At 36.3% G+C, this 21,872-nt stretch overlaps 1 protein-coding gene across 8 annotated transcripts in view; it reads left to right on the forward strand.

Moving 5' to 3' along the window:
* Positions 1–21,872, forward strand: part of YAF2 (YY1 associated factor 2) — a 73,613-nt gene that overhangs the window by 12,527 nt on the left and 39,214 nt on the right. For 2 of the 8 annotated variants that reach the window (XR_004678781.1, XR_004678785.1), the window contains 2 exons: positions 12,276–12,408; positions 12,501–12,600. The exons of 2 other annotated variants lie outside the window; for them this stretch is intronic. Coding sequence is in view for 1 of the 6 variants with exons in the window: in XM_035002865.1 (XP_034858756.1) it covers positions 12,337–12,408 (72 nt within the window). In the remaining 5 variants the exon portion in view is untranslated. Of the gene's footprint in view, positions 1–3,125; positions 4,310–12,275; positions 12,409–12,500; positions 12,601–21,872 lie in introns of those variants that run through there. 4 more of the 8 variants (XR_004678786.1, XR_004678787.1, XR_004678784.1 and 1 more) reach the window with 4 other exon arrangements.

The following is a 21,872-nucleotide window of genomic DNA, read 5'->3' on the forward strand; positions in this document are numbered from 1 at the left end:
TGTTTGTTTGTTTATTTAAACCGAATTTAGTTAACATAATGTATTATTAGGTTCAGGGTAAAGTTTAGTGACTCATCAGCTGCATATAACATGCATTGCTTGTTATATTAAGTACTCTCCTTAATGCCTATCATCCCCCCACCCATTTCCCCTCTAGCAACCCACAGTTTTTTCCCTAGCGTTAAGAGTCTCTTATGATTTGTCTCCCTCTCTGTATTTTTTTTTAAAGATTGATTGATTGATTGATTGATTTGACAGAGAGAGACACAACGAGAGAGGGAACACAAGCAGGGGGAGAGGGAGAGAGAGAAACAGGCTTCCCGCAGAGCAGGGAGCCCGATGCGGGGCTCGATTCCAGGACCCTGGGATCATGACCTGAGCCGAAGGCAGATGCTTAACGACTGAGTCACCCAGGCGCCCCTCCCTCTCTCTTTTTATCTTAATTATTTTTCTTTCCTTTCCCCTATGTTCATCTGTTTTGTTTCTTAAATTTCATGGATATTAGCATTTATTTATTTATTTTTAAGAAACATTTTCTGTATTTATTTGACAGAGAGAGAGAGAGAGAGAGCACAAGCAGGGGAAGTGGCAGGCAGAGGGAGAAGCAGGCTTCCCGCTGAGCAGGGAGCCCGATCCGGGGCTAGATCCGGGGCTCGATCCCAGGACCCTGGGATCATGACCTGAGCTGAAGGCAGCCATTTAACTGACTGAGCCACCCAGGCGCCCCAGGATATTAGCATTTAAAAGTGGAAGTTGAAGTGTCTTTTTTTTGGAGGAATGGTAGAAAGGAGGAGACTTCTAAATCAGGGGAGTTTTCTGACTTCCCAAGATAGCTCTCACCTTGCCCTGATTCTCTCTGTGCTTCAGCGTGCTTCACAAACACTGGTCCTAAGGAATGTCTTTGCAAAAAAGAAGCCAAGAGTTCGGAAAATACGGTGTATCCTATCTTTTTGGAGTTTAATGAATTGCAAGTTCTGAGAAGTTCTCCAGTGGAATTTGTTTAGCTTATTTTAGTTGAGCAGTTCTCGATCGTACTTGACTGGGTTTTGTTTTGTTTTGTTTTTCTATTATAATACAGAACTTGTTGGGGCATACTGTTTTGTAAACCCTTGCTATTGAATTGTGGTCCAAAGACCACTGGCATATGCATCACCTGGGAGCTTTTGGAAATGCAGAATCTCAGGGTGTCGGCTGGCTCAGTTGGAGGAGTGTGCGACTCCTGATCTCAAGGTTGTGAGTTCAAGTCCCACGATGGGTGTAGAGATTACTTAAATAAATAAAACCTTAAAAAAAAAAATGCAGGGCGCCTGGGTGGCTCAGTTGGTTGAGCGACTGCCTTCGGCTCAGGTCATGATCCTGGAGTCCCTGGATCGAGTCCCGCATCGGGCTCCCTGCTCAGTGGGGAGCCTGCTTCTCCCTCTGACTCTCCCCCCTCTCATGTGCTCTCTCTCTCTCTCATTCTCTCTCTCTCAAATAAATAAATAAAATCTTTAAAAAAAAAAATGCAGAAGCTCAGGTCCCACCAAGGATTTATGAGTCAGAACCTGAATTTCAGCAGGATCCCTAGATTATTCAGTATGCATATTAAAATGTGAGAAGCACTGCTCTAGTTTTTTTTCAGGATAAGATAGTGAGGTGGGCAGGCTCTGAGGTACTCATTCCATTTGAACTGCTTTTTCCAAAGGGCTTTCCTCTTTTGGGGCTGCACACATGTGTGTAGGCAGGGTTGCATGTACGTGCGCATGTGGGTGTGCATTTGTGTACAGGCATGTCAATGTGGGTGTCTCTCTGTTTATGGTGCCTCCTCTCTGACCAACACTTCCCTCATGAACTCTTACATTCAAAAGTGCCTCCTCCGTTAACACTTCCTCCTTCTTAGCCCTGTTTGTGATATCTGTACACAACCATACATTCCTTCACCCATACAGCTCATTCAGGGCTGACTTTGGGAAACCTGTGAGAGAACAAGTTGCAGGAAATAAGGGAGTAAGGAGAAGATGTGTTTGCCAGTTTAGAATCAAACAACAGGTAAAGGGGTAGAAATGAACTAGCCTTCCCTCAGAAGAACCCAGTAGATTTTAATTGTGTTGTTTGGGGCCCTGAAGTCTTATGAAATTGTCTCAGTGCCTGTCAATAGGAGCAAGCAAGTGGGGTTCCATGCTCCCACACTCCACTTCAGCCACATCATCTATGCTCTTATACACTTTATTTATTGGGATTTCTTTTAATTTTTATTTTCGAAAAGTGTTTTGCTATCAGAACTTTTTTTTTTGAAAACCACTGCCCTGTTCCATTCATTTAGCCTTCTACCACTTAAATTCTTCAGTTCAGCACAGGCTAGGTTAATTGTAACTGGACTTCTTAGCCTCACATTTCAAAGGCAAGAGCTAATAATAAGTTTAGTGTAGTGATGGGTGGATTTGAAACTTTCTCCCTTGAAAAGCCTTTTCTTTTTCCTTCCTTCCCTGTATCTTTCCTTTCTCCTCACCCATCTTATTAGACACTTTGCTCTTTTTTTTTTTTTAAAGACCAAAGCTGGTAAAACCTAGAGCTGCATAATCATTGATTAGATGAGTAATGAGCAAAATAATTTATAGATGAGAAATATGTTAAATTCATAATGTCATCAAATTATACTTTTTGGTAAAATTAATAAGGCTATTCCATTATCTATAAGAATGCGGTTATCACATTTGGTCAGTATTCCTTACTTTCCAATTTTCCGTAACTTAATGCCTCTGATCACGTAGCATTTTTCTGTACTTATTATTCCTTGGTAATTGACATTTTAATTGTAATCTTGCCATCTTCCACTTGTGTAGGACTTGCATTATATATTCATATTTTGGGCGCAGGAAAATTTATCTAGTTTTATTTTTTCACCTGCCTGTTTGTTTAAAATTTTTTTTAAGACTTATTTATTTGACAGAGCGCGCGAGCACAAATAGGGGGAGCAGCAGGCAGAGGAAGTGGGAGAAGCAGGCTTCCCGCTAAGCAGGAAGCCTGATGCGGGGTTCTATCTCAGGACTCTGGGACCATGACCTGAGCTGAAGGCAGACACTTAACCGACTAAGCCACCCAGGCGCCCCGTTTTAAATTTTTATGTGTATTCAGTGTAATGGAAAGCAAAAAAAAAAAAAGAAAGAAAGAAAATAGTCAATATTTCAGAGTTCCCTGCAGTTATATACTATAGTGGTGAAGACTTTGGACTGTGGAGCTTGATTGGGTTTAAATATTGGTCTCACCCACCACTTACTGGCTGTGTGACCTTGTGAAAGTTAATCAACTTTTTGAGCCTCAGCTTTTATGTTTATAGAATAGAATTGATAATAGCCCTACTCATAGAGTTGTGAGGATTAAATGTGATCATTCTTGTAAAGTACTTGACAACAGTGCCTGGCATATAGTAAGTCCTCAATAAGTGTTAGCTAAAACAATCAAATACATGAGTGGTGATATAATTTAGGGGTATAACAGTCCCTTTTGTCAAGGATGGGGTTCAAGTATGCTCTAACAAAACCAGAGCATAAGAACAAGTGTTTTCTACTAAAAGATATCATTTCCAGAAGTTGCTTCAGGGATAATCTCACCTACCCACCCCCTCTCCCTACCTCCCTCTTCTCTTTCCTACCCTATTTGTGCCTGCAGAGAGAGATATGTGTGTGTGTGTGTGTGTGTGTGTTTCCTAGTAACCTGATGTGGCTTGTCACATAAACATTTGGGGCTTACCAGTAAAAGTTTTAACATCTAAAAAGCACTTTAGTAGTACAATAATGGTAAGCTGTTGGGGGGCAGCTTGTTGGGGCAAGCTTGGGGCAAGCTGTATATAGACTTAAGAATTGAATAGTTAAAAACAGCATTTTTTGCTCTTTGCCATAGTTAAAGAGCAAGTCTGTTTCCAGGGTTGGATTGTCAGAAAGCATTGTCATGATCTTTTTTAGGCCACTTTTGTCATCTGGTATATTATGCTGTTTCTTCTACCTCGCATTATCCAGTCCTGCACAGTTTCTTTCTTGATTTTTGTGAGTGTTCAGGTATCATCTCTCAAGGAACATTTCTTTATCTCTAGGCCAGAATGAATGCCCTTTCAATTAACTCTTGAAGCATTCTATGCAAAAATGTGATGAGTGTAATTACATAGTGTATTGACATCATTTTGTTTCTGTTGCCTTCTCCTTCCCAGGACTGTAATCTCTTGGAGAGCAGTACCATTTGTCCTGGAATCACATTTCAGCTTAAATCTCCACCTTGCCATTTATAGCCATATAACCTTATGGCTTTATGGTGATGATTCAGTGTGATAAATGATGTAAGGAACTTAGCATATTAATAATGATAATTTTAAATAATATTAATAAAAATTCCCAATGCCTGTCACCATGTCTTACATAGGTATTGATAATGCTTAACTGCAAAGGCTCTTTATCATTTATCTGATTTGCTTTAAGCTGTTTTGCACTTCTTGTTTTTTAAGGAACATTTATATAATATAATTTTATTTCATGAGCCTGTGAGTTGAATGGAGTATGTTTTATTACGCCCATTTTACTTGACAAAAGAACTTGTATTAACCAAAGTTACATTCTTACTCAACTTTTAAAAAATGTTTTCTTTGCCATCAGTATAATGTATAGTTTAAACCACAACCAAGAGCATTTTATTCCATCTTGTGTCATGCTTACTTGTTTGTTGAATCTGAACTAGAGGCGGAGAAACCATTTAGTGGAAGCCATTACAAAAGTCTATGCAAAGACAGTAGTGGCCTGAACAAGGATAATGCCAGTGGGAGACAGAAATGAATAGATTCTAGATATATTTAGAAGGAAATTTATAGGATTTGATGGGTGGCTGGATATGGTTCTGGGAGGTAGGAAGTTGGGTTGTAGAGAGGGAAGAATCAAGGATGAATCCCAGGATTCTGGCTCAAGTAAGCAGCTTGGTTAATGTGCTTTTCATTGACATGGGAAATAGGATAGACAGTTTTGGGGAAAGGTAATATTTCACTTGTAGATTTGTTGAATTTCAGGTATCTGAGGGAAATCTGAGAGGGAAGATCTGTGAGACAGTTGGATATGTGGGGCTTAAGTTTATGAAGGAAAACAGGGCTATAAATATATGCTTGGTGTAGTCATCAGCATACATGATCCAGTTGAAGCTATGGGAGTAGGCAAGACAGATCAAGGACAGAATAGACTGCATAGCATGAGAAAAGAGAACCCAGGACAGAAACTTGAGAAACATCACCACGTTTTTGCGATGGTAGAGAGCATCCCACCAAGACAAAGAAAGAATTGGAGGAGAAGGAGAAATAAGGGGAAAGAAACGCAGGAGAGTGTAATGTTACAGAAACAGGGAAGAGATTTTCAAAAGGAGAGGACGTGGTGAGCCATGTCAAATGGCCTTTCATCAGATAGAATCTTATTTTTCCCTTTGCATTCTGTGTAATGATGTTTAATGGGTGTTAAAATTTATATTTTAAGTTATAACAAGATAATCCTGCATAGTGCTTGTACTAAGCTTTTCATGAAAGTTACAGTAGTTCTGTCTATAGGTTAAATAAAGGAAGTTAATATCGGTAGGGCAGGAGATGAGTAAAATTATGTGAGTAATCTAACTTCTCAAGGAAGAATGCTCTAACTATCTAGCAAAATCTGTCATTAAGCCTGTATTTTTACAGGTAGCTCCTGATTGTAGGTACAAAAATTAATAGACTTTATTTAAAAAATTGGGTCCATCTTGGTATCAAGAATTTTTTAAGTGCTAAGTAAATGTAATTGCATAATTGGGTGGGGGAGCATGTATGGTTTAAAGAAGCTCTTCTGTTTTTAGAAGGAATGAATCATAGCACTCTATTGATCAGCTAACCAAGCAAATCACAGCACTTTCATAAAACTGTGTTTGGTTTGTAAAGTAATAGTTATCTGTGGAGTATGTTGGATTTGATGTGATTCATGATTCAGATTTTATGAGTGCTGAATAACAAACTTATTTAGAATATAGGCTGTAGTTTGAAAACTATCACTGTTGACTTCAGACTATATTGGAATTTATGTTAGAAAAATTTGCCATTGTTTTATAAAATCAGTTTTACACAGAAAATATGCACTTACACATTTTAGAGATGGTTATTAAGAATCGCTTTGAAAACTAATACAGGCCTTAGAATCTGGTCAGATTAATTTTAATATCAAAAGTTGAGAAAAAGAACATAATCACAGAGTAAAGAAAGGTTAGACTTCATTTTTTTTTTTTTTATAAAGATTTTATTTATTTGACAGACACACAGAGAGAGCACAAGCAGGGGGAGCTGCAGAGGGGGAGGGAGAAGCAGGCTCCCTGCTGAGCAGAGAGCCCGATGCGGGGCTCGATCCCAGGACCCTGGAATCATGACCTGAGCTGAAGGCAGGCGCTTAACGACTGAGCCACCCAGGCGCCCCCCCCCCTTTTTTTTTAAGATTTTATTTATTTGACAGAGAGAGACCGCTAGAGAGGGAACACAAGCAGGGGGAGTGAGAGAGAGAGAAGCAGGCTTCCCGCCGAGTGGGGAGCCTGATGCGGGGCTCCATCCCAGGAGTCTGGGATCATGACCTGAGCCAAAGGCAGATGCTTAACGACTGAGCCACCCAAGCGCCCCAAGACTTCATTTTCATGCTGGCATAATTGTTGGCATTGAGAGTACCATTAGCTGTTATTTTTGTGTGTTAACTTGGATACTAACTATAGTTGGTGTATAAAGAATTACATATAATGCTCCTGACATTTTGGACTAGGATCCCGGAAAATGTTTCCTTGGACTAGAAGCTATAAAGAATAGATGATATTAACTGTCTATGGAAGTATACCATTTTAAGATACGGTTAATAAAATGTGGTGCTTTATTAGGGGACCTGGGGTATCTGTTAAATTATGAAGATCAAAATATTATTGGAGATCAATTAATGTGATTAAGGCATCCTTAGGAAGAGTAGAACATAAAATGATGTAAAAGAAAAACCACACAGCATTATAGTACTGGACAATTGGTTAGTATTTAGCGTAGTACAAGAGGTGGAAGTGAGAGATGCTATTTGATGGTCACTAGAGTGATACTTTTATTCTGGAGTCGTGGTAACATAGTCTTCTTTATATTAACTAGTTCTTAACATCATTCAAGTAAAAAAAGTGGTTTGTAGGTACAGCAACCAGTTTCAGGGCTGCTACTATACACTTAGTATATGCATTATGCAAGTCTTTGTTAATGCTTTGGCCCTGTCTGAATATGTTGATACTGGGAAAGAAATGCCCTGATTTATTAATCAGTTTGGTGATATTGGTTGATAGAATTCTGTCATTGATTGTATCTGCTTTAGCTTTAGGTTGAATTTTTGGACTTAAAAACCAAGAACCAAATAAAAATTGGGACCCCATCCATCAACTCATAGATATTATTTTTTTATGAGTTCCCATTTAGATAGCTAATTGGCATTTGATTTATCACTTTTAGCCTAATACTAATTACTTTGTAATGTTTTCTGTATTAGTTACCTATTTGTGTAACAAATTATCCCAAAATTAAGTTTAGGGTGAAAATAATAAACATTTATTATCTTATTCTTTTTTTTTTTTTTTTTTTTTGAGTTGAGAATTCGGAAGCAGCCTGTCAGGTGATTCTGGCTCAGGGTCTCAAGCTCAACTGAGGGAGGATTCATTTCCAAGCTTACTCATGTGGTTGTCACGCAGCCTTAGAACACCTGCTTCCAAGTTATTCACGTGGCTGTCGGTAGGCCTCAGGACTCTGGCTGTTGGCCAGAGACATCAGTTTCTTGGCCACCTGGGCTTCTCCATGGGGCTGCTCACAATATGGCAGCTTGTTTACTCTAAAGTGAAGTATCTGAGTGAAAGCCCCCAAAACAGAAGCCAGTCTTTTTATAACCTAATTTTGGGAGTGATAGCCTGTTACTCTGCTAAATTCTGTTCCTTGGAAATGAGTCACTAAATCCAGCCCATACCCAAGAGGAGGCAATTACAGAAGGGCTTGCATACCAGGAAGAGGTGGGATCGTTGTGGGCCATTCTAGAGGTTGCTGACTACACTATCCTTTAAAGTTGAAAACTTTTTGTTACTGCAGAATTCTTTCTTGGAAGGAAAGCTTATGGGGGAAACTAAAAATATAAAGTAGATAAATAAGAAATTCTGCCCCGGGCACCTGAGTGGCTCAGCCGGTTAAGCATCTGCCTTCGGCTCAGGTCATGATCCTGGGGTCCTGGGATTGAGCCCCACAGCTGGCTCCCTGCTTAGCAGGGAGTCTGCTTCTCCCACTCCCTCTGCTGCTCCCTCTGCTTGTGTGCATGTGCTCTCTCTCTCTCTGTCAAATAAATAAACAAAATCTTTAAAAAAAGAAATTCTGTCCAAAACAGGGGTTCTAGGGCGGTAGATCTTAGCTGTCATCCTTCCCCTTTAGCTGCCAAACAATTTGAATATTAATATCTTTACCATCAAACGTCAATCAAGGACATGAATAAATACTGTTTTTCTCATATTTTCATTTTAGGATTTGTCAACAGTTGTAAAATTCTAGCTTATAAAAACCCGGTATTAAAACATGGAAAACAATTTGTGTAAATGTTTCTGGCAACTTTTAAAGTCAAGTAACTTCCTTTAGTAAAGTAAATCTAATATAATGCCTGGTTTTGTAGCATTAGGCGATATTATTTATATGTTGGTGTGATAATGCTGTTAATCAGTTTGTTTTTGTAGTATTAGCAGATGTAATTTATGTATTGGTGTGATAATGATAGTGATTTACTTACTAACTGTTGCCTGAAATGTTTTATTAACTATTTCCAAATTGTATGTATTTCTAAAAAATCACAAATGTATGTGGTATTTGAAATTCAATTTTAATATTAACATGTTCTTATTGCTTTTATGCTGTAAATTGTAATTCCTAATCAGTAACATAAATTACCTATTTTCTTTATCGTGCAGTATAAAGAATATAGCTTCAAAATAATAGTACCAAAATTAATAACAAACAATAAATCTGTAAGTTTAGAATTTCTTTATGTAGTTCTTTTAGTCCTTAGACTATATCCCTCTAAAGGTGTATAAAATCATTTGAAAACTACTTCTGGGTGGTTATGTCAACAGTTTGATATATAGTTAGATTCTGGGCATTGTTTCCAAATGCTTTATTTATCTTAATTCCTTCTACTGCCCTGCAAAACTAGGTTCTTTTGTTATCCTTATTTTACTGATGAATGTAGTTTTTGCCATCTTGATTTTAAGTTAATTTATGTTAACAAGAAAATAGTACTGGTTTTGTTTGTTTCTCTATGGATTGCTGTAGTGGGAAGTAGGGGATAAAACTGAGGGAAAGGAAAATTTTAATTAGGAATTGAGATGGTGTTTATAATTTGGGGACCTTGAGGGTATATAATGGGACTGAAAGGGCAGTGAGTCATAATGGACTTAGTTCAATTCAAATATAAACACACATCCCCCCCATGTTTGTTTACATATGAGCCATCAGTAACATCACTTAAATATGTGTGAATATGTGTATAATACTAAATTTTATTATGATGTTACAGGATTCCAAGTCCAGGATTTACTGTGAACAACCTTCTACAACTGTAATACTTTACATTAGAATTTTATTTTTTTATTAAGATTTTTATTTATTTAATTGAGAGAGGGCGAGCACAAGCAGGTGGAAGCAACAGGCAGAGGGAGGACCAGACTCCCCACAGAGCAGGGAGCCTGATGCGGGGCTCAACCCCAGGACCCTGGGATCATGACCTGAGGCGAAGGCAGACGCTTAACGACTGAGCCACCCAGGCGCCCCTTACATTAGAATTTTAAATCTTAATTGAAAATTAGAAAATAAAGTGCCTGGAATCATCACAACCAGTTGTAATTTAAATTGCTTCTAGCCAAAATATGTCCAAACCAGTGAGTAGTATTGGAAGTGAAAGTTAGCTCCACAGTTTCTTCTGAGCAGTTTTTTCACAAGTTCAGAGTGATTTTATGGAGTAGATTTTCATTACTGAAATGCTTCATTTGGGTTCTTAATTACTAAGGAGTACCTTTTTGTGGTTGAGTGTAGTAATTATTAGAGCTCACACAAGATAGTTTTGAATAGAGGATCCTAATTTCTGGAATTTCTTTTCTAAGTTATTCTGATAAAATCCATGTTAGTTGAGCTTATGGCATGATAACAAACAGCTTTCAGTGTTGGTCTCTAAGTGACCCTTTTGGTTACTTTAAAATATTTTCAAGATATCGTAATTCTCTTGAGTTACTTTAAAAATGCAGTTGATTCTGTTTTAAATTCATGAGTCTAAATGGAGACTGCATTTGCTGTAAATAAAAATTAGAAATTTTTAGTAAGTGACATCTTTTATTCGAGCAAAAGGATAAAATATTTGGATTATTGCACCTGTATCTGTTTTATTAATCCAAACATGTAGGACCTTGTGCCAGGTACTTGTTCACTCTCAGGTAATAGAAGTTAACTAGGAATCTAGAAGAGTTAACTAGAAGACCCTTTTGATATTTATTTCTGTATTACAGTTAGAAATGGATGTCTGTGTAGTGCCCCTGTTTGTGTGAATGGGTCATTTAAAAACAAATGCAGTAATTACTATTTTTTAAAACTCAGATTTATTTTAAAAAGTATATGATTTTTCCAATACAATTTATATCTTTAAATTAAGTAGGAATCTAGCAAAAATTTTGACATGTGCTGTCAACCTTTACTAAATACAAATGTGTCATAATGAGTGAAATGTAAGATTTTCATTAGAATTACATTTTCAGCTTGTTTTTGTTGAATAAGTTTATACACCATTTTATCTTACTTTTATTTATTTATTTTGTATTTTATTTTCTTTAATTAACATATAATGTATTATTTGTTTCAGGGGTACAGGTCTCTATCCTATTTACTTTTAAAACAAAGGAAAAGGGGCGCCTGGGTGGCTCAGTTGGTTAAGCGACTGCCTTCGGCTCAGGTCATGATCCTGGAGTCCCGGGATCGAGTCCCGCATCGGGCTCCCTGCTCAGCGGGGAGTCTGCCTCTCCCTCTGACTCTCCCCCTCTCATGCTCTCTCTATCACTATCTCTCTCAATAAATAAATAAAAAATCTTAAAAAAATAAATAAATAAATAAAAAATAAAACAAAGGAAAAACTGGGCCGCCTGGGTGGTCAAGTGTTGGACTCTTGGTTTCAGCTCAGGTCCTGATCTCAGGGTTGTGAGATCGAGCCCCACTTTCTATCCCTCTTCCTCTGACCACCCATGCTGTGCTCGATCTTCCTCTGTCAAATAAATAAGTCTTTAAACAAAGGAAAAGCTATACATTATCTTCGATTTGTTTCCATGGAATTAAGAACCATAAAAACCTTACGTTTCCTGAAGGTAGTAGATGATTATTTAACAGCATAATGGTAAAAGGGTGGAGTATTACGGAAACATGCCTGTATCTTCAACAGGAACTAGTGTTTGAAGCCATCATTTCTGTAGTACGTTAAAGTGAACATGTACCTGATTAATATGTATTGAGTTAAAGGTAATAGAATATTTTCATGTGAGCTTGAAGATGAAATTCTTCTGAGGAGACCTTTTTTTTTCTTTTATTAGAAGTCAGGGTTTTTTGTTGTTTTTAATGACAGGACCATTTTTGGCAATATTTAAAAAGCGTAACAGTTAATCAAAACTTTGTACAAGTATTTAAATTAAAATCAGCATTATTATTTATCGGTGGCCTGGCATACATTCATACGTGTGCGTGCGCTTGGTTTCTTATAGGTGACAAATGGCTATTTTAAAGACTTACTGAGTGATAAAAGGGAATTGTATTGATGTTTTTTTATCTGAAGTCTTATAGATTGTTAATTCACTGTGGCCTCTACACCAAAATTTGGTGAATGTTAATGACAGTGGCTAGTTAAGAAATGGCAGATTTTGATCAACTAATTATCCTTGTACTAATATTAAAAAGTGATGGTGTTGTTTCAGTAAAATGGAATAGTCTAATAGCTGATATTTTTGTATATTAAAATATAGCTGTTATTATAGTGGGAATTTAAAAATGAAACCATTCAAATCGTATTTTCTTTTCCTTCTCTTTCTGATAGTGCCAAAAGTTTCTGTTGACATTGTAGTTAGCAAATTGTTTTTGTGTTTACTTTGGGGCATGCATATACAGTTATCTGGTGAATTTACACCCCTTTCCCCTGTAGTTCTATGTGTATTAATAATCTCAAATAAAATTAATCTTCTTATTCTGCTAGAGAAGAAAAAGCTGGATCACTTACCAGTAACTGGAGTTCTCCTATTGGGTAATCTCCACAGATCCACATTCTTTGAAGTTATTGTGAATGCCTCGAGGACCAAGGAACCGTTGAAATTTCCAATTTCAGGAAGGTAAGCAAGTGCACTGAAGCATGTCTCTAGCATTCCCAAATCCCCTCCCCCCAACTTTCTTACATATACGTCTGTACTGCATGCCCCCTCAGTTCCAGTGGATGCCCATCAGGAAGATTCTCATGCTGGACAGAAGGGCAAGAGAGGTGGATCTGTGAGGGAAAAGACCCAATAGGATAACTCAAGTTACTGGTGAGTAATCTAGTTTTCAAAAACTTGAGATTTTTTTCTCACATTTCTTCTCTTTAGAATGAGTTTGTTTAATTACAAAGAAGAAAGTTGTTTGAGATAGCTTCATTTTGTAAATTTGATGTAGATTATGGAATTTATTGTATGGATGATAAATACCTAGTTCTTAACGGGTGTATGAATAAGTGTGACATTAATTTTAAAGAGTATCACTTACATAATAGCTGTTTATAAAAATTATATATCTATTACCTTCTGGTAAATAGTGTAATACTTCTAAAGCAATTTAAGGAAGCTATGTGTTGAATTATTTTATAAATTCCTTTATTTGTGATGTTGCTTTTACATGAAGTATATACTTACACTGTAAAACTTAGGCTTATGCCAAATTTGGCCAAATTCTTCTGGGATAGTACTGAATAACAAAAAATCTTATATTAATCGACTAGCACTTCTTACTGATACAGTTTTCAGTGTACCTTTTAGCTTCATTGTAGGTATATTTGGAAAATAATTCAGGGTGTGTTTACCACTTCCTTGTTCATATAGATGGACTTATTAATTGGTTTATTGTGAGTCTCTGCTTCCACAGGTACCAGACAATTTATTGAACTGGCATGTAAATATTAGAATTGGACAGAATTCCTTGCTTCTAATTTCTCTCTCTCTCACTTATTCTGCTTTGTTACCAGGTTATCCTTTCTAAAAGGGCACTTTTAACACATAAAGAGCCTGTAGTGGTCCTCTGTTCAAGTTGTTTTACAAAATTTTCATCCATTTGCTGGTTACTTAAGGCCTCTCATAATCCAGTCCCATCCTGTTTATCCAGCCTTTTAAATTCTTCACTTTGAAACTTTTCTTTTGGTCTTACTTGTTTACTTGTTACATTTATGCTTTGGGGCTTGTACTTTGCCATTTTAAAAAAAATGACTTTCTTTTTATTCTACTTTTCGATACTCTAAGGCTGAGATCAGGTCCTATCCCTTATACAGTTCCTTTTATGCTAGCATCTCTCTGTGACCTCTGTTTCCTCAGTGGAAAAATGAGATTGCTATGAGAATTGAATTAATTAATTTGTGGAATGTACTTAGAACAATTCCAAGTAGCACACTGTAAACACTCTTTTTAACTATTATTTGATTAAAGATGGAACATTTCTGTGATTATGGATATAATTTTCATCAGTATGACAGAGTTTAGCCTTTAGATATTAGCTGTGGGTGGTATTGCTATTTCTTCGATATGAAACTCTTACGCTGATTTGTATGATCATGGAGAACAAAAATGGGATTTTATTGTTTTTAATTTTATTTAGTTCCTAACATCAGTGACTGGGATTAAATTATACCCATTAAAAAATAGTTTTTCACGTAGTTGATAGAAAAAACTTAGTTTTTCATGAATATATTTACTAGTTTTCTCATTTATAAAACAGGGTCATTTGGCTTATCAATCCTGTTTGTATTGTCAGTTTTTCTTAAGAACAACAGTTTTTTCCCTTTGAAACTGGAATAGTGAAATTATAATTGTTTAGTGCAATGTAAATTTCTTCTATGGGACATTAAAATAGAATGTATAGTTTTGAGAGAGTTAACTAGTTTGGCTTCATTTTAAGACTTTGTGTAGTGTTAGAAAACAAACTGGAAGTTCAGTGTACTTGATTTTGAGGTTTAATTATCTTAGAAGACTATTGCTTGATTTTCAGAAATGTTTGGTTTTAAGATTACCTGTCTGAAGAAGCAGTAGATGAAATCTAATTTCAGGTTGCTGAAGGAAGGGAATGACAGATTGAGTGTCGCTTTTAAATAGTCACCAGAGAACCAATTCAGGTCCAATTAGACAAGCCAAAGTAAAGAATATTTAGATAACTTAAGTGCTTGTTGTGAATTTCCTTCTGCACATCCAGTTTCAGCGTTTCTTTGGTATAATAGTGCTATGGTATATATTAAGAATATCCTTATTCTTTATTCTTTAGAGATACATGCTGAAAATTTTAGAAGGAAATATTATGATGGGTTCAGAAAAAAAGTGTGGGTATTTGGGTGTGTTGTGTATATGTGTGTGTAGAGAGAGATATAAGAAGAGATAAAGCAAATGTGGCAAATGTTAACAATTTTGAATCTAGGTGAAGGGTATATAGGGTATACATTGTACTTTCAACTTTTCTGTGGTTTTGATATTTTTCAAAAAAAAAGTAGAAAGTATTTTAAAAAGAACTGTATTGTGCTTCAATTTCTCTAATTCTAAAATGGGAATAATAGAACTTGTTCTTTCTATGCCTTGATACCGGTAGGCACAGTGGGGGGTACATTTGGTAGAATAGCAGTCAAGAGAACTTTTAAGAAGTGGGTTTTTTTTTTTTTTTTGACATTAAAGAAGAGTTTGATAGCAGACAACTTTCAAAGTACATTTCACGTAAAAGCATATTAGCTTAAAATATATCCCTTTTTCTTATTCAGAGCATATTGCATTATAATTGAACAAGAGCAGCCAAGAAGCAATAAATATGTAGAAATAAATGAAGTAACTAATTGAAATTGAAAAATATAGCTAGTTATAAAATAACTCCATAAATGGGCAAAAAAGATTAGACTTAGCTGAAGAGAGAAGTTGTTAATTTCAAGATAAAACTGATAGGGCGCCTGGTGGCTCAGTCGTTAAGTGTCTGCCTTCGGCTCGGGTCATGATCCCAGGGCCCTGGGATCGAGCCCCGCATCGGGCTCCCTGCTCGGCGGGAAGCCTGCTTCTCCCTCTCCCACCCCCCCCCGCTTGTGTTCCTGCTCTCGCTGTCTCTCTCTCTGTCAAATAAATAAATAAAATCTTTAAAAAAAAAAAAAAAGATAAAACTGATAACTCTTCCTGGACAATGTACAGCAAGATAAAGAGATGAAAAGAATGAAAGAAAAGCTAAGCCACCTTAGAAGTAGGTTGAAAAGTTCCAGGGCAGGTCTGATTGGAGTTCCAGAACAGAGAATACAGAGAATGGTGGAGAAGCAGCACTGAAGAAAAAATGACTAACCATTTTCAAGAATTTTTTTTAAAAAGTGGAAATTGTTGAATAATTAGAACTGAATCATAACAAAAGCATTGTATCCGAACTTGAAGGATGCAGGAAAAGTGGTGCTTAGGGGTGAATTTATAACCTTAAACGCATGTATTAGGTTGAAAGAAAATAAATGAGCCAGATATTCAACTCAAAAACTAAAAAAAAAAAAGGAGAAAGTAAAAGCTAAGAAAGAAGGGAGGGAAAAAAAATAAAAATAGAATTTGGTGCAATAGAAAATAATAAAAACAATAGCAATGTTTATTCAGATCAGAGCTGGTTCTTTTTAGTTGATTAAGTTCTGGACATACTCAAAAAACAGATGATGAGGGGCGCCTGGGTGGCTCAGTCATTAAACATCTGCCTTTAGCTCAGGTCATGATCCCAGGGTCCTGGGATCAAGCCCCACATGGGGCTCCCTGCTCGGCGGGAAGTCTGCTTCTCCCTCTCCCACTCCCCCTGCTTGTGTTCCCTCTCTCGCTATGTCTATCTCTGTCAAATAAATAAATAAAATCTTTAAAAAAAAAAATGTGATGCAAATAAAATTTAAAATGAGATATAACTACAAACACAATTATAAATTTAAAAATCACAAGAAATCACTATATAATTTTTATTATATAAGATATATAAATATATAAATAATATATAATATAACATATTAATATATAAATAATATATATATATATAAATTTTAAAAACCAGATGAACTGGATTGTTTTCTAGGGGAAAAAAATCATTCCAAGATTGTAAAGAAAAAATCTAAAGAAATTTAAAAACTGTTAAAACAATTGAAGTTGTAGTAAATTTCCCCAAGAGGAATAGGTTTTTAAAAATAACAACTTTAGGGGCACCTGGGTGGCTCAGTTGTTAAGTGTCTGCCTTCAGCTCAGGTATGGGATCAAGCCCCGCATCAGGCTCCCTGCTCAGCGGGAAGCCTGCTTCTCCCTCTCCCACTCCCCCTGCTTGTGTTCCCTCTCTCGCGGTCTCTCTCTCTGTCAAATAAATAAATAAAATCTTTAAAAAAAAAAAAATAACTTCAGGGGCGCCTGGGTGGCTCAGTTAAACATCCAGCTCTTGCTCTCAGCTCAAGTCTTGGTCTCGGTCATGAGTTTAGGCCCTACGTTGGGCTCCACGCAGAGTGTGGAGCCTATTTAAAAATAATAATAAAATAAAAATAAAAATGGAAACTTTATTGAGCTATAATTCACAAATCCTATTATTTATCCATTTAAAATGTACAGTTCAGTGGTTTTTAGTATTTTGAGTTGTGCAGCCATTACTTTGATGTTTTAGAATATTTTCTCACCCCAAAAAGAAACTGTTGTACCTGTTCGCCGTCAGTCCCAATTTTCCTCAAACCCTCCAGACTTAGGCAACCTCTGATTTACTCTGTTTCTATAGATTTGCCTATTCTAGACATTTCATATAAATGGAATCATTCAATATGTGGCCTTTTGTGACTCACTTCTTTCACTTATAATATTTCTAAGGTCCAACCATGTTGTACCATATATCAGTGCACTTTATTCCTTTTATGACCAAATATTATTCCATTTTATGCATATACCACATTTTGGTTATCCTTTCATCAGTTGATGGATATTTGGATTATTCTGCATTTTTTGCCCATTATGAATAGCTGCTATCAGCATTTATGTACAAATTTTTGTGTGGACATACATTTTCATTTCTCTTGGATATATACCTAGGAGTGAAATTACTAGGTCATATGTAACTATGTTTAACCTTTCGAGGAACTGCCAGACTGTTTTCCAAAGTGGCTGTGCCATTTTACTTTCCCACCAGTAGCATATGAGGGTTCTAATTTTCCACACCCTCACCAACACTTTCAGTATCTGTCTTTTTTACTTTACCCATCCTCACTGTGTGAAGTGTTACCAGAGGAATAGTTTTAATTGTGATATTTATAATCCTTTTTCAGATATACTTATGGTGAACAGATAATTCTATTTTTATACAAAATGACCCAGATAATAGAAAAAGAGGGAAAGCTACCCTGCCGTTTATCAGACAAGTGTAGTCTGGAAACCTAAACTGGAAAGAATATACAAGAGAAAATATATTCAATCTTATGTATGAACAGAGACATAAAAATTTAATTAGGATAAGAATGTAAGGGGCGCCTGGGTGGCTCAGTTGGTTAAGCGACTGCCTTCGGCTCAGGTTGTGATCCTGGAGTCCTGGGATCGAGTCCTGCATCAGGCTCCCTGCTCAGCAGGGAGTCTGCTTCTCCCTCTGACCTTCCTCCCTCTCATGCTCTCTGTCTCTCATTCTCTCTCTCTCAAATAAATAAATAAAATCTTAAAAAAAAAAAAAGAATGTAAGGATAGTTCAATATTTGAAAATTGTATCAGTGTAACATAAGATTTAGGGGAGCAGTCTTTTTTTTCTTTTTAAGACTTTATTTATTTGTTTGACGCAGAGGGAGAGAGAACAAGTGGGGGAGCAGCAGGCAGAGGGAGAAGCAGACTCCCTGCTGAGCAGGGAGTCCAACGCGGGGCTTGATCCCAGGACCCTGAGATCATGACCTGAGCCGAAGGCAGATGCTTAACCGACTGAGCCACCAGGCGCCCCTAGGGGAACAATCTTGAAAGATTTAGTGAAAGTTTATGATAAAACTCAATGCCCATTAATGTTTTGAGAAAAAAAAAAAACAACAACCCTCAAACCATGACAAGTGAGCTTTTTCTTTCAGTAAAGGCTGTCTTTCAAACTGTCTTTCAAACAGCAGCATTATGCTTAATGGTGAAACCTTAGAAACAGTCCCATTAAAGTCAAGAACCAGACAAATACGTCTTTACTCATAAGCAAAAAGAACTACAATCCAAATGGATTGGAAAAGAGGAAAAATGAGATGAACATATCCGTAGAAAATTTTTTAAAAAACCAACACTGTGTTAATAAGAGAATTCAGTGTCACTAGATATAAGATCAAGATTAAAATTGGCAGTAGCCAGTTAGAAAATAAATTTCTCCTATACAGCAAATTCTATAAACTGGGTAAAGTGTTATTGAAGGACATAAAATTAGACATGAGTAAAAGACAGAATATACTATATTTATGGTAAGTATAAATATTGCTTAAAAAATTACTTCTCTGTGATTTATTATACATAGTTTAAGACAAAAATCCCAATAGGATTTTTTTTATACAAAAATTATATACAAAATTAAAGCCACAAGAATAACCAAGACAGTTCTGCAAGAAGAACAACAGTGAGGAGTGGCTTGTGCCGTTGTTTAGCAAGACTAATTTTAAACATGTTATTTAGAATGGAATACTACGTAGCAGTGAAAAAGAATAAACTGCTACACACAACATGGCTTGATTCTCCCATGCTTATGTTCAGCAAAAGAAATGAGAAACAAAATATTACATATCGTATGATTTCATTTACAGGAAGTTCAAAAACAGGTAGAACTAATCTATGGTGTTAGAGATCAGAATGTTAATATCTTTATCTGGGTTGGGTATACATTATTTAAAAATCAAAGTGTATACTTTATGTAAATTACACCTCAATAAAAAAAGTAAAATATAAATTTATGGTAGTTAAAGTAGTATAGTCTTAATACAGGAAAGACAGCTTAATATAATAGAAGAGAGAGTTCAGAAATGGATCCATACATATTTGAGAAGTTGATAAGAGTTAGAGATGACATTTTCTATCAGCAGGGGAAGAAAGAGTGGACTGTTGAATTGGTTTTCTATATGGGGGGAAAACTAGGTCTCTACTTCAAACTTTATGCAGATGTCAGTTCCGTTTGAACTTTACACTAAGCATGAACAACTCTTTAATAAAGAGGAAAGTATAGAAGAATGTGTGTCTTTAGGATGTGTGAAGCGTTCTTTAACAAGTCAAGAAAAGAAGAATGGACCATCGAAGATAAAGACATCAAGGATAAAGGATTTGACTACCTCAGAAAGAAAAACTTAGGTTTAATAAAATACATCATAAACCAAACTAAAATGTGAGTGGCATGACTGAGAGATAGGTGTAATGTCTGTAATATCTAGTGGATTTGTGTCCAGAATATATAAAGAGGAAAATAATAAGACAGATGATACAAATGCAAATAAACTGAACAATGGATATTAAGGCAATTCACAACAGAGCAAAGGAAATTGGAATGGCTAATGAACTGAAAAATGCTTAGTCTCATTTTCAGGGAAATGCAATTAAAAACTTACGAGCCATCAATTTTTTCACCCATTAGCTCAGGATCAGGTAAGTGTTACACAGTTGAAAGGTGCATATCCTCGTATCCAGAAATTACCATTCAAGGTATTATTAGTCTAGAGAAATTTGCACATTTGCCCAGGGAGATTTGTACAGGGATATTCATTTGGAAAAATCTAAATGTCCGTCAATAGGCATGGGTAAATAAGATAGAAAATAGTTATATAACAGAGAATTACGAAGTCTATGTTTAGATTTTTATCACTGGTGACTATTTTTATCTGTAAGAAAAAATTATATTGTTTATGCCCAGGAATTGCTTTAAGTATATATAAACAATTATTTTAGTCCTCATAAGAACTCAGAAATAGGTACAATTATTATCTCCATTTTATACATGGAAATCCTGAAGCATACAGAGGCAAAAAACTTACCTACTTTGAAAGGTGGTAAATGGCAGAGTGGAGATTGAAAGTTAGGATTTGAATCTCAATTGCCTGGCTCCAGAGTCCATTATGCCATGCTGCATTTCAATGTGTCTAAATAGGGAGAGAGCTCAGAAATGTAAGATAAAGTCAAGGCAGAATGATGTGTACAGTGTGTTATCATTTACACCAAATTCATGATGGTGGTTACCTCTGCTGGATGGGGCTGGTAAGGGGAGATCTAGTGATAATGGTGAAAGGAAGCTTTATGGAACTACATGTTTTTCCTTAAAGAACATGTATATTTGTAGCTTTTAAACACCTACAGTTAAAGTATATATAAGCTTATTTTTACAAAAAGAAAAACTAGAAGGATTGATCTAATTTTTTTAATCTGCATTTATTCTTGATACTGGTTTATTTAATTTTTTTTATTTTTTAAAGATTATTTATTTATTTGACAGAGACACAGCGAGAGAGGAAACACAGCAGGGGGAGTGGGAGAGAGAGAAGCAGGCTTCCAGCTGAGCAGGGAGCCCAATGTGGGGCTCAATCCCAGGACCCTAGGACCATGACCCGAGCCGAAGGCAGACGCTTAACGACTGAGCCACCCAGGCGCCCCTTGATATTGGTTTATGGTAGAAAATGAAAGCAGTGGCCCTAGCACAGTGACTGATTTAGTTTAGTTCTAAGGTAGCAAATGAACACCAGTCACTGGGTTAGGTGCTAGGAATAGGGAGGTGGTGAATAGGTTTCATCCTCTTTCTTTAAGGAGTTTAGAGTTTTATAGGGAAAGAGATAAATAACTGTAATTCAATATGTTATATAGAGATCTGTTTTCTTCTTTGTTTCTCCATCCCCCCACCACCGCCCTTTCCTCCGAATACAAATAGGAGAAGGGGGAAACATCCTCATTTGGGGTATGGGAAACAGGCAGTGAAATGTCAGTGGCAGTCCTACTTCCTGTTCTTTTAGAAAACTACCAGAGAGTAAACTAATGGTCAGAGATTATAGCATGTTCACCATTGTATCTCCAAAACTTAGTATAATCCTTGTGCTTAATTGAATAACTGGTGAATAACTGGCATACTTCCCTCTCAAATTAACTAGCACTTGAACCCAAATTTCTCCTTAGCCATCCGGGATATCTTCCATTGGTTGTTTCTTCCATTGATTATCAAAGTCTGTGGTAGTTTGACTAAGAATAGTGTATGAAGCCTTAAATTGTTTTGTGCCAAAGAACTTTGACTTGAGAAATATTTTAATCTGTAGGAAATTTTGGATCTCTGAAGTCCAATTTTATTTTCATTGTGCTGAGTCCAGTACATTTTTTTAAAACTAGTAGTCTTCTAATATTGGGATAGTACAATTGTTTTCCTATATTCTCTGTCTTTGAGTCAGTGCTGTCTTGTATAAGTGTTTATGTTCTGTTTCTTATTTGTGAAATTCTTAATTTCCTAAAACCACATTCTCTTCAAGTTTCCAGATAGTATTAGTGTTTATGGTATGAGAATCCTAGTGTCTTTTAAAATCTGTCATGATATCTCATAAAAAATAGTTAGTATTGTTTCCTTTCACCCTAACGAGAGAGGTGTGTTTTCC

Source organism: Mirounga leonina, unplaced genomic scaffold (assembly GCF_011800145.1).
Source record: "Mirounga leonina isolate KUSES-001 unplaced genomic scaffold, KU_Mleo_1.0 Mir_126, whole genome shotgun sequence".
Classification (NCBI taxonomy): Eukaryota; Metazoa; Chordata; class Mammalia; order Carnivora; family Phocidae; genus Mirounga; species Mirounga leonina.